Raw genomic sequence first — 20,244 nt, forward strand, 5'->3', positions numbered from 1 at the left:
CATTGTGTAAGACTACCTGAAAGTTAATTTACAGGTTGAGTCTGCAGTAATGAAGACAAATGCAATGTTGACATTCACTTCATAGGGACCAAAATATAAAATATACAAAACATAAAAAATATAGTATGACTATGACTATAAAACAGGAAGATAATGCTGAGGCTTTATAAGACATTAGTCAGACAGTTCTTGGAGTGTTGCCAACACTTTTGGGGCCCCATATCTCAGAAAGGATGTGTTGTCATTGGACAGAGTCCAGATGAGGTTCACATGGATGATTCCAGGAACGAAGGAGTTAACATATGAGGAGCGTTTGGCAGCTTTGGGCCTGTACTCACTAGAATTTAGGAGAATGTGTGGGGATCTCATTGAAACCTACTGAATGTTGAAAGGTAGATGTGGAGAGGATGTTTCCTCTGGTGGGGGTATCCAGAACCAGAGGTCACAACCTCAGAATTGAAGAGCAACCCTTTAGAACAGAGCTAAGAAGGATTTTTTTTTATATAGCCAGAGAGTAGTAAAACTGTGGAATGCTCTGCCACAGACTGTGGAGGCCGTCCATGCATATATATAAGGTGGAAGTTGATTGTTTCCTGATTGGTCAGACATGATGGAATGGTGGAGCAGACTAATTCTGCTCCTATGTCTAATGGTCTTATGTACTGTTAGTTGTTGGCACAAATGGCACATTGCAATGTTTCTGTGTGCATGTGACAACATAAATTTAATATTATCAAACTAGAATGGTTTAACCTGCTTCCATCCATAATTCACTATGCAGAGAGCTTCACTTTAACATTGCTGCAGGCAGTGGAGACACAAGAGATGAAGATGCTGGGATCTGGAGCAACACACAGTCAGCTGCAGGAACTCAGAAGCTCGTGGAGAGGACGTTTCCTGAAGTGGCAGAGTCTAGGACCAGAGGACAGAGCCTCAGAACAAAAGGATGTCCCTTTAGAACAGAGATGAGGAAAAATTTCTTTAGCCAGAGCATGGTGAATCAAAGTCAAAGTGTATCTATTATTGAACTATGTATACCTTACGGGCCAAGTCACCTTTACAATCGTTTATACCCTATACATCCCTGAGATTCGTCTTCTTGAAGGCTGCAAGAAAACAAAGAAACACTGTAGAACCTACACAACGATGACCATCAAACATCTCGTGTGTGAAAAACAATAAATTGTGCAAACAATTAAAAAAGTAAACAAATAAGACACAGAACACAAACCAAGAGTCCCCAGAAGTGAGTCCACAGCCACGGAGCCAGTTTAGCCCTGAGGTGAGTGAATGAGATCCAGGACTCTGATGGCTGCAGGCCTCAGCAACAGAGACATTTCAGTGCTGAGCCGAGTCATAAAAACATAGAAAATAGGTGCAGGAGTAGGCCATTCAGCCCTTCGAGCCTGCACCGCCATTCAGTATGATCATGGCCGATCATCCAACTCAGAACCCTGTACCTGCCTTCTCTCCATACCCCCTGATCCCTTTAGCCACAAGGGCCATATCTAACTCCCTCTTAAATATTGCCAATGAACTGTCTTCGAAACTACCTGTAAACTTCACACTTCCATCTGCAGCGTCTGGCTAGTATCCCGATATTCACAGCTTTTAGGAAATACATTGTTGTGAACTCAATCCACTGTACTTTGTCAAATAGAAGGCTGGTGGCCAGAGTTATTTAAGTGTAAATGAACCATCTACCCAAAAACTCACTCTAACAGCAGGAAGAAATAATACAAGCCTTTTGTAACACAGGAAAAATGCTGCAGGATCTCGGCAGGTCAGGAAGCATCTATAGAGCCCTGACCCTACATCAGGATTGGAAAGGAAGGGGGAAGAAGCCAGAAGAGGAAGATACAATAGACAATAGGTGCAGAAGTAGACCATTTGGCCCTTCGAGCCTGCACCGCCATTCTGAGATCATGGCTGATCATCTACTATCAATACCCGGTTCCTGCCTTGTCCCCATAACCCTTGATTCCCCTATCCATAAGATACCTATCTAGCTCCTTCTTGAAAGCATCCAGAGAATTGGCCTCCACTGCCTTCTGAGGCAGCGTGTTCCACACCTCCACAACTCTCTGGGAGAAGAAGTTCCTCCTCAACTCTGTCCTAAATGACCTACCCCTTATTCTTAAACCATGCCCTCTGGTACTGGAGATGGGCAAAGTGAAGGAGTACATATTGATACAAAGGGCACGTTTCTCTGTTTTGATGTTTCAATGTATACTCAGAGGCTACTTTATTAGGTACAAGAGTGGAACTCAATGTGGGGTATTTTGTTTTGCTGTGAAAGCCCATCCACTTCACGGTTTGACATTTTGTGCACCCAGAGATGCTCTGCTGCACATCACTGTTGTAACACGTGGTTATCGGAGTTACTGTCATCTTCCTGTCAGCTTAACCATTCTCCTCTGACCTCGCTTATTAACAACCACAAACAGGAGAAAATCTGCAGATGCTGGAAATCCGAGCAACGCACACAAAATGCTGGAGGAACTCAGCTGGCCGGGCAGCATCCATGGAAAAGAGTACAGTCGACATTTTGGGCTGAAACCCTTCGGCAGGACTGGAGAATAAAAAAGGCTGGAGTAGGTTTAAAGGGTGGGGGAGGGGGAGAGGAAACACAAGATGAGGTGAAACCTGAAGGGGGAGGGACGAAGTAAAGAGCTGGGAAGTTGATTGGTGAAAGAGACAGAAGGCCATGCAGGGAGTGCCAGAGGGACTCGATGGGCTGGCAAGGATATAAAGTGAGAGAGGAAAAAGGGGATGGTGATAGGTGAAACCTGAAGGGGGAGGGATGAGGTAAATTAACAGGCGAGGAGAAGGAGAACAAGTCAGAAGGTGATAGGTGAAGCTGGGGGTGGGGGTGAAGTTCAAAGTACATTCACTATCAAAGTATGTATACGACACAACCCTGAGATTCGTCTCCTTACAGGCAGCCACAAAACAAATGAAACCAAAGGAATCCATCACAAAAAGAAGAACATCATACATCCACGGCATAGAGAAGAAAAAAAATCGTGCAAATAATGAAAGTAACATTCCGATCTCAAGTTCACGAAAGTGAGACCACAGCTATGAAGCCTTTCACAGCCGATCCATGAGCCAGTTAGTTGCCTCTGTTCAGCGCAGAGATGAGGAAACTTCTAGGAGCAGCGAGCTGAACACAGGCCTATCCCTGCCTCCGGCCCTCACACACTAACTTTTTCAATTTGGAAAGTAACAAATTGGGAAGTGATGTGGAAAAGGCAAACTAAATGGCTGGAGAAGAAGGAAACTGATAGGAAAGGAGAGTGGGTCTTGGGAGAAAGGAAATGAGGAGGGCCACCAGAGGGTGGGGATAGGTAGGTGAGGAGAAGAGTTAAGAGCCAATGAAGAAGAAAGAATTGGGAAGGGAAAAATTGCCGAAAAATGGAGAAATTGATTTTCATGCTGTCAGTTTCGAGGCTACCTTACTCCTGACACATGTCACGAGACCCAATCATTTACAGCCCATAGCAGAACTAGAGCAAATTCGCAGCCACTAGTTTTCAATCCAAGTCCAGAAGTAAGGATAAAGTTTCTCTGTGAATTTATTCCCAGTGAAGGTGTAGAGATGGGACTTGGTTTCCGCATCGTGAAATGAAACTGTCCCGGACTCGGAACGGAGATAAACTCCTACCCTCCCGAGGATGGGAACAGTGGGGAGATGGGATTCAGGGACAGTGAGAACCCTGATTATTTGACTAAAATGCCAGATGATCCAGAATGCAGTCACCAGACTCAGTCTGAACCTTCATTTCCTCTCCACAAACTCTGCGGCAACTTCCAGCATCCAAGGCCGATTCCCCATCACCTCCACCTCCTAGTAATGTCTCCCCGCTGTAAATCCCTCCGATCCCAGCGCACAAAACCAGTCTGTGAACCTCTTCCTGGTGTCAGGGAGATTCCTCCGGGTCTCAGTCCATCTCACACTCTTCCGATCCTCAGACACCTCGAGCTCTGGATGCACTGTTTCCACATCCAGGGTGACAGAGACTGGGGGGAAAAGCAGAGAATTAGAGAGTCTCTCGGGATCAGTGGAGGGGAGGGGGCGGGGGGCAGGCAATACGGTCCCTGGACCAGGGAGAGGCCGCTGAGTCTCAGGCACTGTGGTTAACTCAACTCCAGGGATGGACAACCCGTATCTCCCCCATGTTTTCCCTCTGGGATGGAGAACGGAGTTTTACTGATCAACACACAAAATGCAGCTTGAGTGGAGGGAGATAGACAGTCCACATTTCAGGTTGAGTGGAGGGAGATAGACAATCCGTGTTTTGGGCTGAGTGGAGGGAGATGGACAGTCCATGTTTCAGGTTGAGTGGAGGGAGATAGACAGTCCACGTTTCAGGTTGAGTGGAGGGAGATAGACAGTCCATGTTTCAGGTTGAGTGGAGGGAGATGGACAGTCCATGTTTCGGGTTGAGTGGAGGGAGATAGACAGTCCACGTTCCATGTTGAGTGGAGGGAGATGGACAGTCCGTGTTTTGGGTTGAGATCTTTCCTCAGGGATGGTAAGAAAGAGGGTAGATATCCAGTAGAAACCTGTGTGGTGAAAGAGTCGAATGGGATACAGATGGGGATGAGGGTCACTGAATATTGGGGGAATTTAAAGAGGAGGTCAGAATGTCTCTTCGCCCAACTCATTCCACCCGGCCAACTTGCTTTAAAATGCTAGTCCCATTTGCCTGGTAGCATAGTGGTGAGCACAAAGATATTATAGCTCAGGGCATTTGGAGTTCGATGTTCCTTTCTGGCGCTGTGTGTACGTTCTCCCTGTCAACATGTGGGTTTCTTCCAAAGGACGTGTTAGGAGTTTGACTGGCCATTCTCAATTGTCCCGTGATTATGCTAATGTTAAACACCTGGGTCCCTGGGCGGTGCAGATAACTGGACTGGGAGGGCCTATTCCACACTGCATCTCTAAATAAACAAATAACTGTTTACATACATTATTTCTTTACACCTTTCTCATCCAGGTACCTGCCCACATGGATTTTAAAACATTGTCACTGTACCCACCTCTACAGCTTCCTCTGTCAGCCTCCAAGCTTCAGGAAGAAAATCCCAGCCTATTCCACTTCCACTTATAGCCCAAACTCTCCAGCCCCAGTAGCATCCTTATAAAAAAGAGAAAATCAGCAGATGCTGGAAATCCGAGCAACACGCACAAAATGCTGGAGGAACTCAGCAGGCCAGGCAGCATCTATGGTACAGATACAGTCAACATTTTGGGTCGAAACCCTTTGTAAAGGATTTACATCTTCGTAAATCAGGTTTGCACCCTCTCCAGTTGAACGACATCCCTCCTGTAGCAAGGTACCCAGAACCGTACACACTGCTCCAAATATGGTCGGACCAGCACTTTGTACACACGGAACAGGAAGTCCCAGCTCCTGTACTCAGTGTTCTGACCGATAAAGACAAGCAGTCCTCCACTCCCCCCATCCTCCATCCCATTGCTCCATTCCTCAACACTCTCCAGAGTGGTACGATTGTTGTGTAAGCTGTGTTTGGCTTTGTAAATACAACACCATGCTTTTCTCTGAATTAAACTCCATTTTCCATTTCACAGCCCACTGTCTTAGTTGCTTAAGGGCCCATTTTAACTTGAGATAACCCTCTACACTGTTCACTATACCACCAATTTCAGTGTCATCCACAAATGTACAAGCCATGTCACCTGCAATCTCATCATAATCATTAATATGAATGACACACAATAGTGGATCCCTGAGGCACACCTGCAAGGCACAGGCCTCCAGTCTAAAAACGAACCCTCCATCACAACACACTGCCTCCTCCCAGCCAGCCAATTATGCATCCAATTTGCTAGATCGTACTGGATCCTATGTGATAAAACTCACCGGAATAGCATTCCAGGAACTAACTTGTCAAACACCTTGTTAAAGTCCCTGTAGACAATGGCTAGTGCAGTTACATCGTCTGTATCAACCAAATTCATGAGACAATATATTCCAGCCAGAAAGCCATGCTAACTATCCCTCATCAGTCTTTGGCCTTCTAAATACACGTGGATCCTGTGTCTCTCAGAATCCCCTCCATTAACGTACCCACTACCAATGTTAGACTCACTGGTCTGTACTTCCCAGGCATTTCCCTGCTGTCATGGTCTGGTCCGTGAAATCCACATTCCGGTTCACGGTCCGGTCTGTGGACTCAGGACTCCGGGTCTTCCAGCTGTCCCTCATTTGATTGAGTTAAGCATAGGCACCTGATTCCCATCTTGGGGCTTGGAATATAAGTAGACTTGCGGTTGAGTGTGGGTGGTTGGTTTGTCTTGTCAGTTCCCCTTGGAGCAGTCTGCTGATGGAAGGCTAGTGAAACCATTTGTGATCTCTAGGCCTGGTTGGAGGACCACCGCTTCATAGAGCCTTGTTGCCACTCGTTGGAGTAGTCTTTGCGGTATGGATTCAGCTGTTTCCCGGGCCAGCTGAGTGGCCGTCAGCCACTCCAAGCTAGGTAGGGATCCGGCTGTTTCTGTAGCCAGCTGAGGTAGCTCAAAGAACACAAGCCTCGAGGATCACAAGTCTCAAGGATCCCAAGCCAAACTCCAAGAACACAAGCCTGAAGTTGAAGTCCCCAGCTTCCAAGCTCAACACGCAAGACCTAAGACCCCAGCCTGCAGCCAAGCTCACGGGCAAAGACCTCAGCCTGTCTCCAAGCTCAGGCCTCTAGTCCCCAGCCATGTCCTGTCCTGAAGCCATGTCATGTCCTTGTCTGCATCTGGGGTCCAAGCCTGAGGCAAGACCCAGGTTCTGGGTCCTTGTCCTGTCTCGGGCTCAGAGACGATGCCTTGTCTCCTCTTCCATGGTTTCTAGTCCTGGTCCCACTTTCCCTTGCCCAAGTCTGCGTTCTTGTCCCTGCTCCTTACCTGTATCCTGTCATGTCCCTACTCTAGTCAAGTCCTGTTCCTTGTACTTCAGTGTCTGTGTCTCGCATTTGGGTCTGTTCCCAGCACCCCATTGTGACACCTGCAGCCTTTCTTAAATAAAGATACATCTTTAGTCACCCTCCAGGTTTCTAGTCCCTTGACCAGAGTTATCAATGTTACAACTATCTCCAAAAGGAGCCCCACAATTTCTTCCTGAGCTTCCCACAATGTGCTGGGGTACTCTTGATCAGGCCCTGGGGATTTATCTACCTTTATGCATTTTAGGACCTGCAGCATATTTGCTTCTGTAATGTGGTAGAAAATGGGGTTGATCGTCTTCTGTAACACGGGGGAATTGAGGGCCCCGTGGAACTGGCACAGAAGAGGAGTTGAGGCCTGGGACAGAGAAATGATGACAAGGAAGGTTTAGAAGGATAAGGGCTAAATACAGGTAAATGGGCCAAGGGGTGCACAGAGCCCCTGTGCAACTACTGCACAGAGTCTTGTCATTTTCAGAAGTTTTCGGATGACTCTGCCATAGTCGGATGCATCAGCAAGGGAGATGAGGTTGAGTACAGGGCCACTGTAGGAAACTTTGTCACATGGTGTGAGCAGAATTATCTGCAGCTTAATGTGAAAAAGACTAAGGAGCTGGTGGTAGACCTGAGGAGAGCTAAGGTACCAGAGACCCCTGTTTCCATCTAGGGGGTCAGTGTGGACATGGTGGAGAATTACAAGTACCTGGGGATACGAATTGACAATAAACTGGACTGGTCAAAGAACACTGAGGCTGTATACAAGAAGGGTCAGAGCCGTCTCTATTTCCTGAGGAGACTGAGGTCCTTTAACATCTGCCAGATGATGCTGAGGATGTTCTACGAGTCTGTGGTGGCCAGTGCTATCATGTTTGCTGCTGTGTGTTGGGGCAGCAGGCTGAGGGTAGCAGACACCAACAGAATCAACAAACTCATTCGTAAGGCCAGTGATGTTGTGGGGATGGAACTGGACTCTCTGACAGTGGCGGCTGAAAAGAGGATGCTGTCCAAGTTGCATGCCATCTTGGACAATATCTCCCATCCACTACATAATGTACTGGGTGGACACAGGAGTACATTCAGCCAGAGACTCATTCCACCGAGATGCAACACAGAGCGTCATAGGAAGTCATTCCTGCCTGTGGCCATCAAACTTTACAACTCCTCCCTTGGAGGGTCAGACACCCTGTGCCGATAGGCTGGTCCTGGACTTATTTCATAATTTACTGGCATAATTTACATATTACTATTTAACTATTTATGGTTTTATTACTATTTATTATTTATGGTGCAACTGCAACAAAAACCAATTTCCTCCTTGGATCAATAAAGTATGACTATGACTATGGGGTGATCTGACAGAAATATATAAGGTTATGAGAGTGTAGATTGAGCAGATGGTTGAAATCTTCTTCCCACAGGAGGGGAGATCAAATACAAGAGGTTACATGTCTGAGGTGAGAGGGAGGAGTTTGAAGGTGAGTTTATTTGAACAGTGAGTGGTTGATGTTGGAACTTGCTGCCAGAGGAGGTGAGGGAATCAGATACAATCACTCTGTTTAAGACACAAATGAGAGAAAATCTGCAGATTCTGGAATCCAAGGAGCCCCACACGCAACATGCTGGAGGAACTCAGCAGGCCAAGCAGTATCTATAGAAAAGAGTACAGTCAGCGTTTCAGGCTGAGACCCTTCATCAGGACTCTTCTGTCTGATATCTAATCTTGCCTCTTTTACCATTTATATATTTGAAAAAAAAAACAATGAAGGAACCATCAGCAGCTCTATGTTATGATCAGAGGAAATAATTTTTTCCTGGGATGTACGGAAGTTGTGGGAATCCAATTTTGCCACAGCAGTGCTGAATAGTTGCATCACCTGTCTGGTAAAAAATCAGTTTACTACCATTTGTAAACTGTTCATTGATGCCCTTTGACAGAAACAAAATCAAACATAATCCCTCACCTTGAGAAATATCACACTGTCTAGAAGGGCTGAGATGGCCTGTTTCCATGCTGTAATTGTTATATGGTCTTTTTGATCCGCCTGTTCCTGTAACTTTGAGATTTCCTCATTCATAGAATTTAAATTCTCTTCAATCTCTCAAAGATTTTTCTCCACTGGATTTAGAATCCTCTCTTCTTCTTCCCTGAGATCTCGGAGTAAGCACTGTTCTTTCTCAGTGAGAATCTGGTGCAGTTCAGCAAAATGGGATGTGATGTGAAACTGACGGCTATGTGACCCTTTCTGTCAAATCAAAGGTGAAGATTAATTTACTGTATTGCTGTGCTGTGTTTCCTTATGACATCAGGTGACCATTCAGTCAATTTAAATCCATGCTAGTTCTGGGAGCAAGCCCATTTGCTCACATTTCCTGAAACTTCATTGACTCATTAACTCCAACCCGATTCACATACACCCTCCCCCACATCCACAGGGTTAATAGTAATTATCCAGCATATCCTTGGAATGTGGCTGACACTGTTGTGGACACAGGGAGAACATACAAATTCCACGCAGACAGCCTCAGAAGGTCAGGATTGGACCCAGGCTGCTGGAACTGATACTCTGCTATTCTGCATCAAAAGGTGCAAAACTACACAACAATATTGGAAATTCTGCGCAGAATGCCTCACCCGAACTCCAGATTTTTTTTCTCTTTCTGTTGCTGCTTCTTTCCCTGGAAGTCTGATTTCTTTTTTTGTGAGAGAGGCTAAGGAAGATTTAACCTGATCCTGGAAGTCAGAAAGTGAATGAAATAGAGAAAAAGCTACAAAACAAACAGGTGAAATAAAAGAATTATCGCACAACATGCTGGAGGAACTCAGTGAGTCGGGCAGCAGCGATGGAAGGGAAATAAACAGGTAACGTTTCAATATGAGACCTTCATTAGGACTGGGAAGGAATTGGGCAGAAGCCAGAATAAAAAGTCTGGCGATGAGTACCATCTGGCAGGTGACAGGTGAGACAACGTGAGTGGGAACGTGGGGGAGGGTGATAAAGTAAGAAGCTGAGAAGGGCAGGTTGAAGAGGTGAACAGCTGAAGAAGAGAGAATCGAGAGGACAATCGACTATGGAAGAAACAGAGGGAATCAAGGCTGGTTGGGGCCCTGAATCGTGACGAAGGAGGATGTTGAGGAGGCAGGTGAAGCACTTGTCCTGTTTGCAGGTATAAGTGTCAGGACGGGGATCAGGGAGCAGTGGAATGAGTGAATAAAGGAGTTTTGTGGAGAGCGGTCCCTACAGAGAGCAGAGAGTTGTGTGTGTGTGTGTGTGTGTGTGGCTTCTATGAGGGGGTAGAATCGTTGAAGATGGCGAAAGTTGCAGAGAATGATATCTTGGTTGTGGAGGCTCATGTGGTGGTAGTTAGGACAAGGGACAATGGGCTGAGTATGAGTATCAAGTTTGAGTTATTTTGTAGATTTCTACAGCTTCTTGTAACGGCAGGAAGCGGTGCTCTCTGTGTTCCCGCGCACCTCTACAGATCAGACAGAGCAGTTTCTTGTCGGTTTCACAAAACTGCCTCAGTTCTTCCTCATGTTCCTTGCAGTGAGGTTTACTTTCGTTCCCTTTCGGATTCAGGTTTAGTTCTTGAAACTTCTCTGACAGACTTGCTAAGGCCCGACTGACCCTAAGTGTGCGGTCTGCATACTCCTCTCTACATTCCGGGCAGGAGTTTCTCTCCTCCTTTTCCTAATACAGGAGTGGCAGAAGTTGTGTCCACACCCCGAAGACATTGGATTGGTGAAGAAATCGAGGCAGATGGGACAAATTGCCACTCCGGTTAAACGCTCGACCTGGCCTTTCGAAGCCATGTTAACTCCTGAAGCGTCCTGACTCAGAAACCTTTCACTTTCGGGGAGCTGCTGGACCCCTGCAGTACCGCGGTTGTCCTCTAGGGGCTCTGCAGTTTCAGGGAATGATCGTTATCTTGTCAGAAGTGTTCAGTGGGCAGGGATCGCGGCCATTCCCATATCAGGGTGGGATTAGAAACACATTAAACAGGTCTGAATATAAATGAAGCCGGAGAGAAGAGCCTGATTCAATCTAAAGTAGGACTGAAAGGGACAAGTTCTGAAAAGGGAGACACAAGAGACTGCAGGGAGTGAAGAAACTGCACCAATCTCCCTCCAGGCACCTATCCCTCAAGTGGCCTGAATGCTACAGCTGCCCCTACACCTCCTCCCTCACCCTCACCTCCACTGAGGGCCCCAAGCAACTCTTTCCAGCTGCGAATATGCTGGTGTCGTCTGTTGTGTCCGGTGCTCCCGATGCCGCCTCCTCTACCTTAGTGAGATTAGTCGTGAATTGGGGGACCACTTCGTCACGCAGCTCAGCACCACCTGGCGCATGCGGGACTTCCCGTTGGCCAAACACTTTAATTCATTCTGTCTGGATACCTCCGACCAGATGGCATGAATATCGATTTCCCCTTCTGGCAAACAAATCCAAACTCCACTTCCCATTCCCATTCCACTGTGTCAATCCATGGCTTCCCGATGGGGCCACAGTCAGGTTGGAGGAACAACACCTCATGTTCAGTCTGGGTAGCCTCTAACCGGTAATGCCCCCCCCCTTCGGTATTCCCCGTCCCCCTTTCCGTCTCTCAGCTCATCTCCTTACCTGCGCATCACCTCCCTCTGGTGATTCTTCCCCCCCCCACCACCACCACCACTTTTCTTTCTTCCATGGCCTTCTGTCCTCTCCTATCAGATTCCCCATTCTCCAGCCCTGGATCTCTTTCACTAATCAACTTCCCAGATCTTACTTCACCCTCCACCTCCCGGTTTCACCTATCACCTTGTGTTTCCCCCTCCCCTCCCCCACCTTATAAATCTACTCCACATCTTTTTATTTCTCTCCAGTCCTGCTGAAGTGTCTGGTCTGAAACGTCGACTGTTTACTCTTTTCCATAGATGCTGTCTGACCTGCTGAGTTCCTTCAGCCCTTTGTGTGTGTGATTCTGCCAGACGGCTGCCGCCATGCCCATCCAGGACATTCCGTGCTGACCACTCCCTGATGGAACTGTGGTCAAAGGTGTTGGTCTGGAAGAACTATGACCTAGTTCACGAATGCTGGGTTCATACGTAGAGAGCGATGAACACAGCAGTTGCGGAGAAATTTCCGTGACACGCCGCTTCCATCAGATTGTCCACTCCAGCTCCTGGAGGCAGTCACACTCATAGCCGATCAGTGATTGCTGTTCCATAGACCAGTGGGTGGGACGCAGGCCGGAGTTTGGAACAGAGAGCGAGCGGACTACGACAGAAAACGGAGATCAGGAGCTGCACCCCAGGAAAAGGCTGAAACATCAGCCGGGAAGACTGAAAATCCGGCTGAGTGGTGCCACAGTATCAACCGCTCATTCAATGTCAGCAAGACCAAGGAGCTGATTATCGACTTCAGGGGAGGAATCCAGGGGTGAATGAAACAGTTCTCATCAGTGGATTAGGGCTGTGGAGAGTCAGCAGCTTTTAATTCCTCGGTGTTATTATATGGAAAGACCTGTGCGGGACCCACCAAGTGCATGCAATTGAGAGTTCATCTACCTCCTTAGGAGTTTGAGAAAATTGGACACGACACCTAAAACTTTGACAGGCTTCTAGTGGCGAGCTTATTGACAGCTGGTATGCAGACACCAAACGTCTGCAATGGAAAGTCCTACAAAAAGTACTGGATACGGCCCCAGTCCCACTCGGGTAAACCCCTCCCCTCCATTGAGCACATCTACGTGAAGTGTTGTCGTAGGAGAGCAGCATTCATCATCGGGGACCCCCACCACCCAGGATATGCTCTCTTCTGGCTGCTGTCATCAGAAGAAGGTACAGGATTCTCAGAGCTCACATCGCCAGGTTCAGGAACAGGTATTACTCCTCAACCTTCTGAGCCTTGAACCAGGGGGGAATCAGTTCATTTGCTCCAACACTGAACAATTCCGACAACCTACGGACTCACATTCAAGGAATCTTCATCACATGTTCTCGATGGTTTGTTTATTATTACTGGTTCTCTCTCTTGGCATTTGCAGCTTCTTGTATTTTGCACTCTGGTTGATCAATTTGGTGCTGTCTTTCTTTGATTCTATTATAGGTTTTATTCTATTGTGGATTTATTGAGTATGCCCGCAAGAAAATGAATTTCAGGGTAGTAGACGGTGATATATGTGTACTTTAATAATAAATTTATTTTGAACTGTTGTACAGTGGACAATCGCGGTACTGCAGGGGTTCAGCAGCTCCCGAAAGTGAAAGGATCCTGAACCCGGAAGTGGGGAGTTAACATGGCTTCGAAAGGCCAGGTCGAGAGTTTAACCGAGGAGGTAATTTGTCCCATTTGCCTGAACTTCTTCACCGAGCCGGTTATACTGGAGTGTGGACACAACTTCTGCCGCTCCTGTATCACACGGTATTGGGAAAGTGCGGAGAGAAACTCCTGCCCGGAATGTAGAGAGGTGTTTGCAAGCCGCACCCTCAAGGTGAATCGGGCCTTAGCAAATCTGTCTGAGAAAGCTCGAAAACTAAACATGGATCCGAAAGAGAAGGAAAGTAAACTTCACTGCGAGGAACATGAGGAAGAACTGAAGCTGTTTTGTGAGACGGACAAGAAGCTGCTCTGTGTGATCTGTAGAGATGCGCAGGAACACAGAGACCACCGCTTCCTGCCGATTAAAGAAGCTGTGAAAATTTACAAGGTAAAAATCAACCGATTGATCGCCTGTTTACTTTGTCGCATCTTTATTGTCTAACTTACTTACTCTCTGTTTCCCAGGATAAGGTTAAATCTTCCTTAGACTCTCTCACAAAAAAGAAATCTGACATTCAGGAAATGGAGTGGCAACAGAAAGAGAAGATTTCTGGAGTTCGGGTGAGACTTTCCGATCCTTCATCGTATTAGAAACATAGAAAACCTTTAGCTCAGTACAGGCCCTTTGGCCCACAAAACTGTGCCGGACATGTCCTTACCTAGGCTTACTCATACAAGGAGGAACTCAGCAGGTCGGGCAGCATCCGTGGAAAAGATCGGTTGACGTTTCGGGCCGGAATCCTTCGTCAAGACTGTAGGGGGGGAGAGGCAGAGGCCCTATAAAGAAGATGGGGGGAGGGTGGGAAGGAGAAGGCTGGTAGGTTCCAGGTGAAAAACCAGTAAGGGGAAAGATAAAGGGGTGGGGGAAGGGAGGCAGGGAGGTGATAGGCAGGAAAGGTGAAGAAAGAATAGGGGAAAACACAATGGGTAGTAGAAGGAGGCGGAACCAAGAGGGAGGTGGTAGGCAGCTGGGGGAGGGGGCAGAGTGACATAGGGATAGGGGAAGGGAGGGGGAGGGAATTACCGGAAGTTGGAGAATTCTATGTTCATACCAAGGGGCTGGAGACTACCTAGACGGTATATGAGGTGTTGCTCCTCCAACCTGAGCTTAGCCTCATCGTGACAGTAGAAGAGGCCATGTATGGACATATCTGAATGGGAGTGGGAAGCAGAGTTGAAGTGGGTGGCTACTGGGAGATCCTGTCTGTTGTGGCGGACGGAGCGGAGGTGCTCGACGAAGCAGTCCCCCAATCTGCGTCGGGTTTCACCGATGTAGAAGAGGCCGCACCGGGAGCACCGGATGCAATAGATGACCCCAACAGACTCACAAGTGAAGTGTTGCCTCACTTGGAAGTACTGTTTGGGGCCCTGAATGGTGACAAGAGAGGAAGTGTAGGGACAGGTGTAGCACTTACGTTTACAGGGATAAGTGCCATGTGGGAGATCCGTGGGGAGGAACGTGTGGACCAGGGAGTCACGGAGGGACCAATCCCTGTGGAAGGCAGAGAGGGACGGAGAGGGAAAGATGTGCTTAGTGGTGGAATCCTGTTGAAGGTGGCGGAAGTTGCGGAGGATAATGTGCTGGATCCAGAGGCTGGTGGGGTGGTAGGTGAGGACAAGGAGAACTCTGTCCCTGTTGTGGTGGTGGGAGGATGGGTGAGGGCTGAAGTGCGGGAAATGGAGGAGATGCAGGTGAGGGCATCATTGATGACAGCAGAAGGGAAACCATGATCCTTAAAGAAAGGGGACATTTGAGATGTCCTGGAACGGAAAACCTCATCCTCAGAGCAGATGCGGCGGAGACGGAGGAACTGGGAATAGGGAATGGCATTTTTGCATGTGGCGGGGTGGGAAATACAACTTAGTAACATAACATGTTAACCCTCGCCTTTGATTTGACAGGAACAGTCACACAGCCTTCAGTCAGGGATCACATCCCAGTTTGCTGAACTGCACCAGATTCTCACCCAGAAAGAGCAACAGGTACTCCAAAATGTCAGGGAAGAAGAGGCGAGGATTCTACACCCGATGGAGAAAAATCTTCACAAGATTCAAGAGGATTTAAAGTTTATTCAGGAGGAAATCTCAAAGTTACAGGAACAGATGGATCAAGAAGACAGTATAACATTTCTGAAGGTGTGGAATTACATGTAAAATTTGAATCAATAGAAGTGCACTGTCACAAAATGGGGAGTAGCATATTTGAGATAAATACAGTATTTCTGCAATTAAACTGATTTCAACTAGATGTTTTCACTGCTCAGGACTGTTGTCTCCAAATGGGCCTTGTACAACATCTGTACATCACAGGACAGTCTGCAACCTTCTCAGGAATGAGTTACTCTGATCATAGTCCTGAGCTGGTGATCGTTTCTGTGATTCCCACATATAGTATCCCTGAAAACTCGCATTGAAATCCAGTTAAAATCACACACTCTGAGTGTGACTGGTGCTGTGCATTGTCCCCTCTTAGCTGCACAGCTGTGCATAAACTGAAATGCTCCCGTGCACATAGTCTTTGTTACTACACAGCTAGTACTTTCTTTTATATACCACATGATTAATTACAAGATATTTTACAATGATATTAACATAGATGTCAAATTATGAAGGAAAATACCAGCTGTATTGGAGTTTGAGAGTGGGAGCATTTCAGTTCCTGCGCAGCTATAGTGAGGGAACAGCGGCGGTGGGTATGAAGGTCTTTTAATCGACCAGTAGGAATGAGGATAAATTCCAGAAGATAAACATATTCTGTCAGATATGTTCCTCGTGGGATTCCATCCCTTACCATATCACAGCAGGCTATTTAGTCCATCATCTCTCATCAGTTTTCCTACCCTGCACAAGCCTCCTCCCACCTGCTCAGCACACCCATCAACCATCTCCCCAACTCAATGTCTTCATTCACCTTCCACATTATATTTCATCTCTGCTGTCTGCTTCAGCAACAATGGCAGCAAATTTCACATTTTCATTGCTGAATATCTCATAGGATTTATTAAAGTCCATCTTACATTTTATATTTGCCTTATGCTGTCCTCTCAGAAGGAGATACTATACTTTACCAGATATATTCTCCACTCCACTCCTATCATGTCCATTGATAATCTTAAACTCTTCAATCTCATCATTACTGACATTTTATCAAAATGTTGATCCTTTTCAAACTTTCTTGAACTTTTCACCCACTCAGTAGAAGTATAATTTTCAGAAACATTTCTTGTACTTTCTCCTGTTGTTCTTTGTCAAATCTGTAATGTTATCATTTGGTCCCTGTGCCTGTAGGAGTGAGAGTTGGAACCTTTTTAGCATCTGTAATCGCTTGGATGAAATGCCTGCTCTCGGGCTGCATGCAGATGGTCAATCTCAGCTAATTCATATCTGTGTTTTATTTATTTCAGGACAACGCTGATCGGAAGAGGAGGTAGGACCCACTCTATGCTGAAACTCTGCTGGTTTATATAAAATGTGTCATGGATTGTTGCTGTTTGGTTAATAACCAACTGTTTAAAATTTGCAGGATTAGTGATGAGAATCAGTTATTGTCCATGACAGGCGGCACCCTGCCAATTGAGAAATTCGATCAACCTGTATTGTACACAGTGTGGAGTGAAATGTTTGATGCCATAAAGCGGGGTAAGTCTCATACAGAGTCCTTTTAAACTGAGCCAAAAATTGAATTCACCGATGGGGGAATTGAAGCTTTTTCCCTGGGCAGCATCAATTTCATATAGTCAGCTGCTGAAGTCAGATCCCTGAGCTCACCAACCGAGGAGCAGAATAAACCAAGTACATGGGCTTTTAGGTGAACCTCTACATCCTGAAGCCACACACACTGCAAAATACCCCATGAAGTGGGGTTGAAACGAGCCACAGCCACTGAGGAATTGAAATTTGTTTATTTAAATGACAGGGACAAAAAAAAATAAGCCAATGACAATGTAGTGACTCGGGTTGTTCTAAAATACCATTGTGTCCTTCAGGAAAGGAAATTAGCTCGACTCACCTTCTGTGGCTTGCCATGACTGCAGACGCTGGTTAACTCAGGTCTGCCCCCTGCTGGATCTGCAAGCCTCTTAGTTGTTCATTCAAATTACTGTAGTTCATTTCAACCAAGATATCTTCCTGAGCTAGTCCAATTGCCCATGTTTGCACCACATACCTCTAACCCTTTCCTATTTATGTACCTGTCTAACTATATTTTTAAATATTGTAATTTTACTTGCCTCTACAGCTTCCTCTAACAGCTCTTTCCACTGTGTGATAAAGTTGCCTCCAGCTCCATTTTAAAATTTCCCCTCTCACCTTTAGTCTATACCTCTTCTGGTTTTACACTCACCCATTCTAGGAAAAAGGCTGAATATTCATCTTCTCCCCACTCCTCATGGTTTTATACGGTGCCTTGTAAAAGTATTCAACCCCCAACACTTTGTTCACATGAATGAGTGTTACAAGCAGGGATTTTGATCAATTTAACTGAGAATTCTTATTTGTGAATCGCATGCTCCTTTTTTCACAGTAGAGCCCAAAAACAGGGAAAATTGTAAAGCATGGAAAGCTAAAAATTCAAAAACTGAAATGACAGCAGTTCAAAAGTATTCATCCCCTTTGTTCAGTACTTACGTAGTTGGACCACCTCTTGTAGCTATTACAGACAGTAGTCTATTTGGACGAATCTCTACTGGCTTTGCACAACATTATGGAGCAAGATTTGCCCATTCCTCCTTGCAAAATTGCTCAAGCTGTGCCAGGTTATCTGGGGAGCGGCAGTGGACAGCCATCTTGTCAGAGATGTCTGATTGGGCCTCTCAAATACATCAGTTTTCTTCATTTGAACTCCATGGTTGCTCTGGCAGTTGTGCTTTGGGTCTTTGTCCTGCTGAAGGACAAACTTCCTCCCCAGTTTAAACTTTCTGGCAGAGGCCAGCAGATTTTTTTCCAGAATCTCTCTAATTCAGCAACATTCATTTTCCCATCAATCCTGACCAATTTTCTGTCCCTGCTACTGAAAAGCATCACCATATCTCACGGTTATGAGAACATCTGCAAATGCTGGAAATCAGAGCAATGCACACAAAATGCTGGAGGAACTCAGCAGGCCAGGCAGCATCTATGAAAAAAGTAAATAGTTGATGTTTCAGGCAGAGTCCTGATTTTGGTTGTTCCCATAGCTTGCTGTTACCTCTACCATGCTTTACAGTAGCGATGGTGTTACCTACCTGTTGCACAATATTAGATTTATGCCACACTTAGTGTTGAGGCCAAGAAGTTCCACTTTAGTCTCATCAGTCCACAAGATCTTCTTACACATCTTCTAAATGATGCTTTGCAAAGTCTTTATGGGCAAGGATATGCTTCTGTTTTTAGCCAGGCCTTTCTCCTTGCCACTCTTCAATGAACACGCTTTTGGTGCAAGGCCTTAGAGGTTGTAGAGCCATGAATTTCATTTCCAGTTGCAGACTCTGACTGCTACAGCTCACTCAGAGTGACTGTTGGTGTCACAGTAGCTTCTCTTACAAATACAGTTCTTTTCCGGTTTAGAGGGGTGGCCTGACCTAGATAGTATGTCTGTGGTTTCATATTTTTCCACTTTTTCACAATGGATGAGCTCCAAGGTATGTTCCATGCCTCTCAGATTGTCTGTACCCTTCTCCAGATCTGTGCTTCTCTATTAGCATTCCTCTTCCTTGTCTTGAATGCTCTTTTGTCTTCATTTTGGTTCGGTCTGTTGAAAATCTACCGTACTGTTGGACCTCTTAGAGGGGATGGAGGTATTTATTCTTATGAACTCAATGAAAGCAGATGATCTTCTAATTTTCTACATCAACAAACTGGGTGAGTTGATACTTAATATATTGCACCTGAGGAAAGTTACTGTTATAATGACAAAGGGGCTGAATATTTCTCAGCCTCACAGTTTTGGTTTTTAATAATTGACAGGTTTTGGATTTTTTTTTCACTTGACATGATGCACAATGCTTTGCAGATCAGCTCCAAAACTCCTACAATATATTTTAAATTTGGAAAATAAGACAGTGCAATGTGAAAGTTGTTGTGGGACTGAATACTTATTTAGGCACTGTGGTGTTACCCCTTAACCTCCTATACTGAAGGGAAATGGACCCATCTATCCTATAACTACAGTCCTCCAGATCTGGTAAAGTTCTTCTGAATCTTTTGTGCACACTTTCCAGCTTAATGACATCCTTCTGATAGTTGGGCGACCAGAAGTGTGCACAGTTCTCCATGTGCAGTCTGATCAACGATTTCTACAGTGACTTTCCTACTGCTGAGCTCAATGCCCTGTCCAAGGGAACCATGAGTGCCAAATGCCTTCCTGACCGCCCTGTCTACCCGTGCTGCCACCTGCAGGGAGGTCATGTACCTGTATCCTTTGGTCTCTATTTTGGAATTATTTCTGTAATTTACTGTCTGAGTCCTGTGCCAGTTTAACAGACCAGAATGTAACATGTCACAACTGTCCAAGTCAAATTGCATCTATTGTTCTTTGATCCCTGTTCCCAGTTGATCTCAATAAGCTGGAAACTAGACAGCTTTCCCCACTGTCCACTTTATCACCAATTTTGCTGTCAACCACCAACTTACTAACCATACAATCTACATTGTTTTCCAAATTGTTAATACTGATGGCCAATAACCCTAGTACCACTGTGGCTGTGGCTGTGCCCCTTAACAATAAGTACTGCTGTTTGAGTACTGTTGGGGGGGACAGCTTACCTGGGGGAAGCGACACTGGCCGTGCCTCCAGCACAGAGTCCGGCCCTGTAGCTAAGAAGGGTAGGGAAAGGAAGAGGAGGGCAGTAGTAATAGGGGACTCAATAGTTAGGGGGTCAGATAGATGATTCTGTGGATGAAGTCCGGAGACCCGGATGCTAGTTTGCCTCCCTGGTGCCAGGGTCCGGGATGTTTATGATCGTGTCCAAGAGATCCTGAAGTGGGAGGGAGAGGAGCCAGAGGTCGTGGT

The 20,244-nt window shown here is 46.1% G+C and overlaps 1 protein-coding gene across 1 annotated transcript in view; it reads left to right on the forward strand.

Annotated features, from left to right (window-relative positions):
* The first annotated feature begins 13,191 nt into the window (after positions 1 to 13,191).
* LOC140198477 (uncharacterized) overlaps positions 13,192 to 20,244 on the forward strand; it is an 89,659-nt gene continuing 82,606 nt past the window's right edge. The window contains 6 exon segments of the mRNA XM_072259563.1: positions 13,192 to 13,644; positions 13,722 to 13,817; positions 15,159 to 15,392; positions 16,661 to 16,683; positions 16,780 to 16,895; positions 19,020 to 19,094. Of these exon segments, the coding sequence (XP_072115664.1) occupies positions 13,234 to 13,644; positions 13,722 to 13,817; positions 15,159 to 15,392; positions 16,661 to 16,683; positions 16,780 to 16,895; positions 19,020 to 19,094 (955 nt within the window). The 5' untranslated portion in view covers positions 13,192 to 13,233.

Source organism: Mobula birostris, chromosome 5 (assembly GCF_030028105.1).
Source record: "Mobula birostris isolate sMobBir1 chromosome 5, sMobBir1.hap1, whole genome shotgun sequence".
NCBI classification, from domain to species: domain Eukaryota; kingdom Metazoa; phylum Chordata; class Chondrichthyes; order Myliobatiformes; family Myliobatidae; genus Mobula; species Mobula birostris.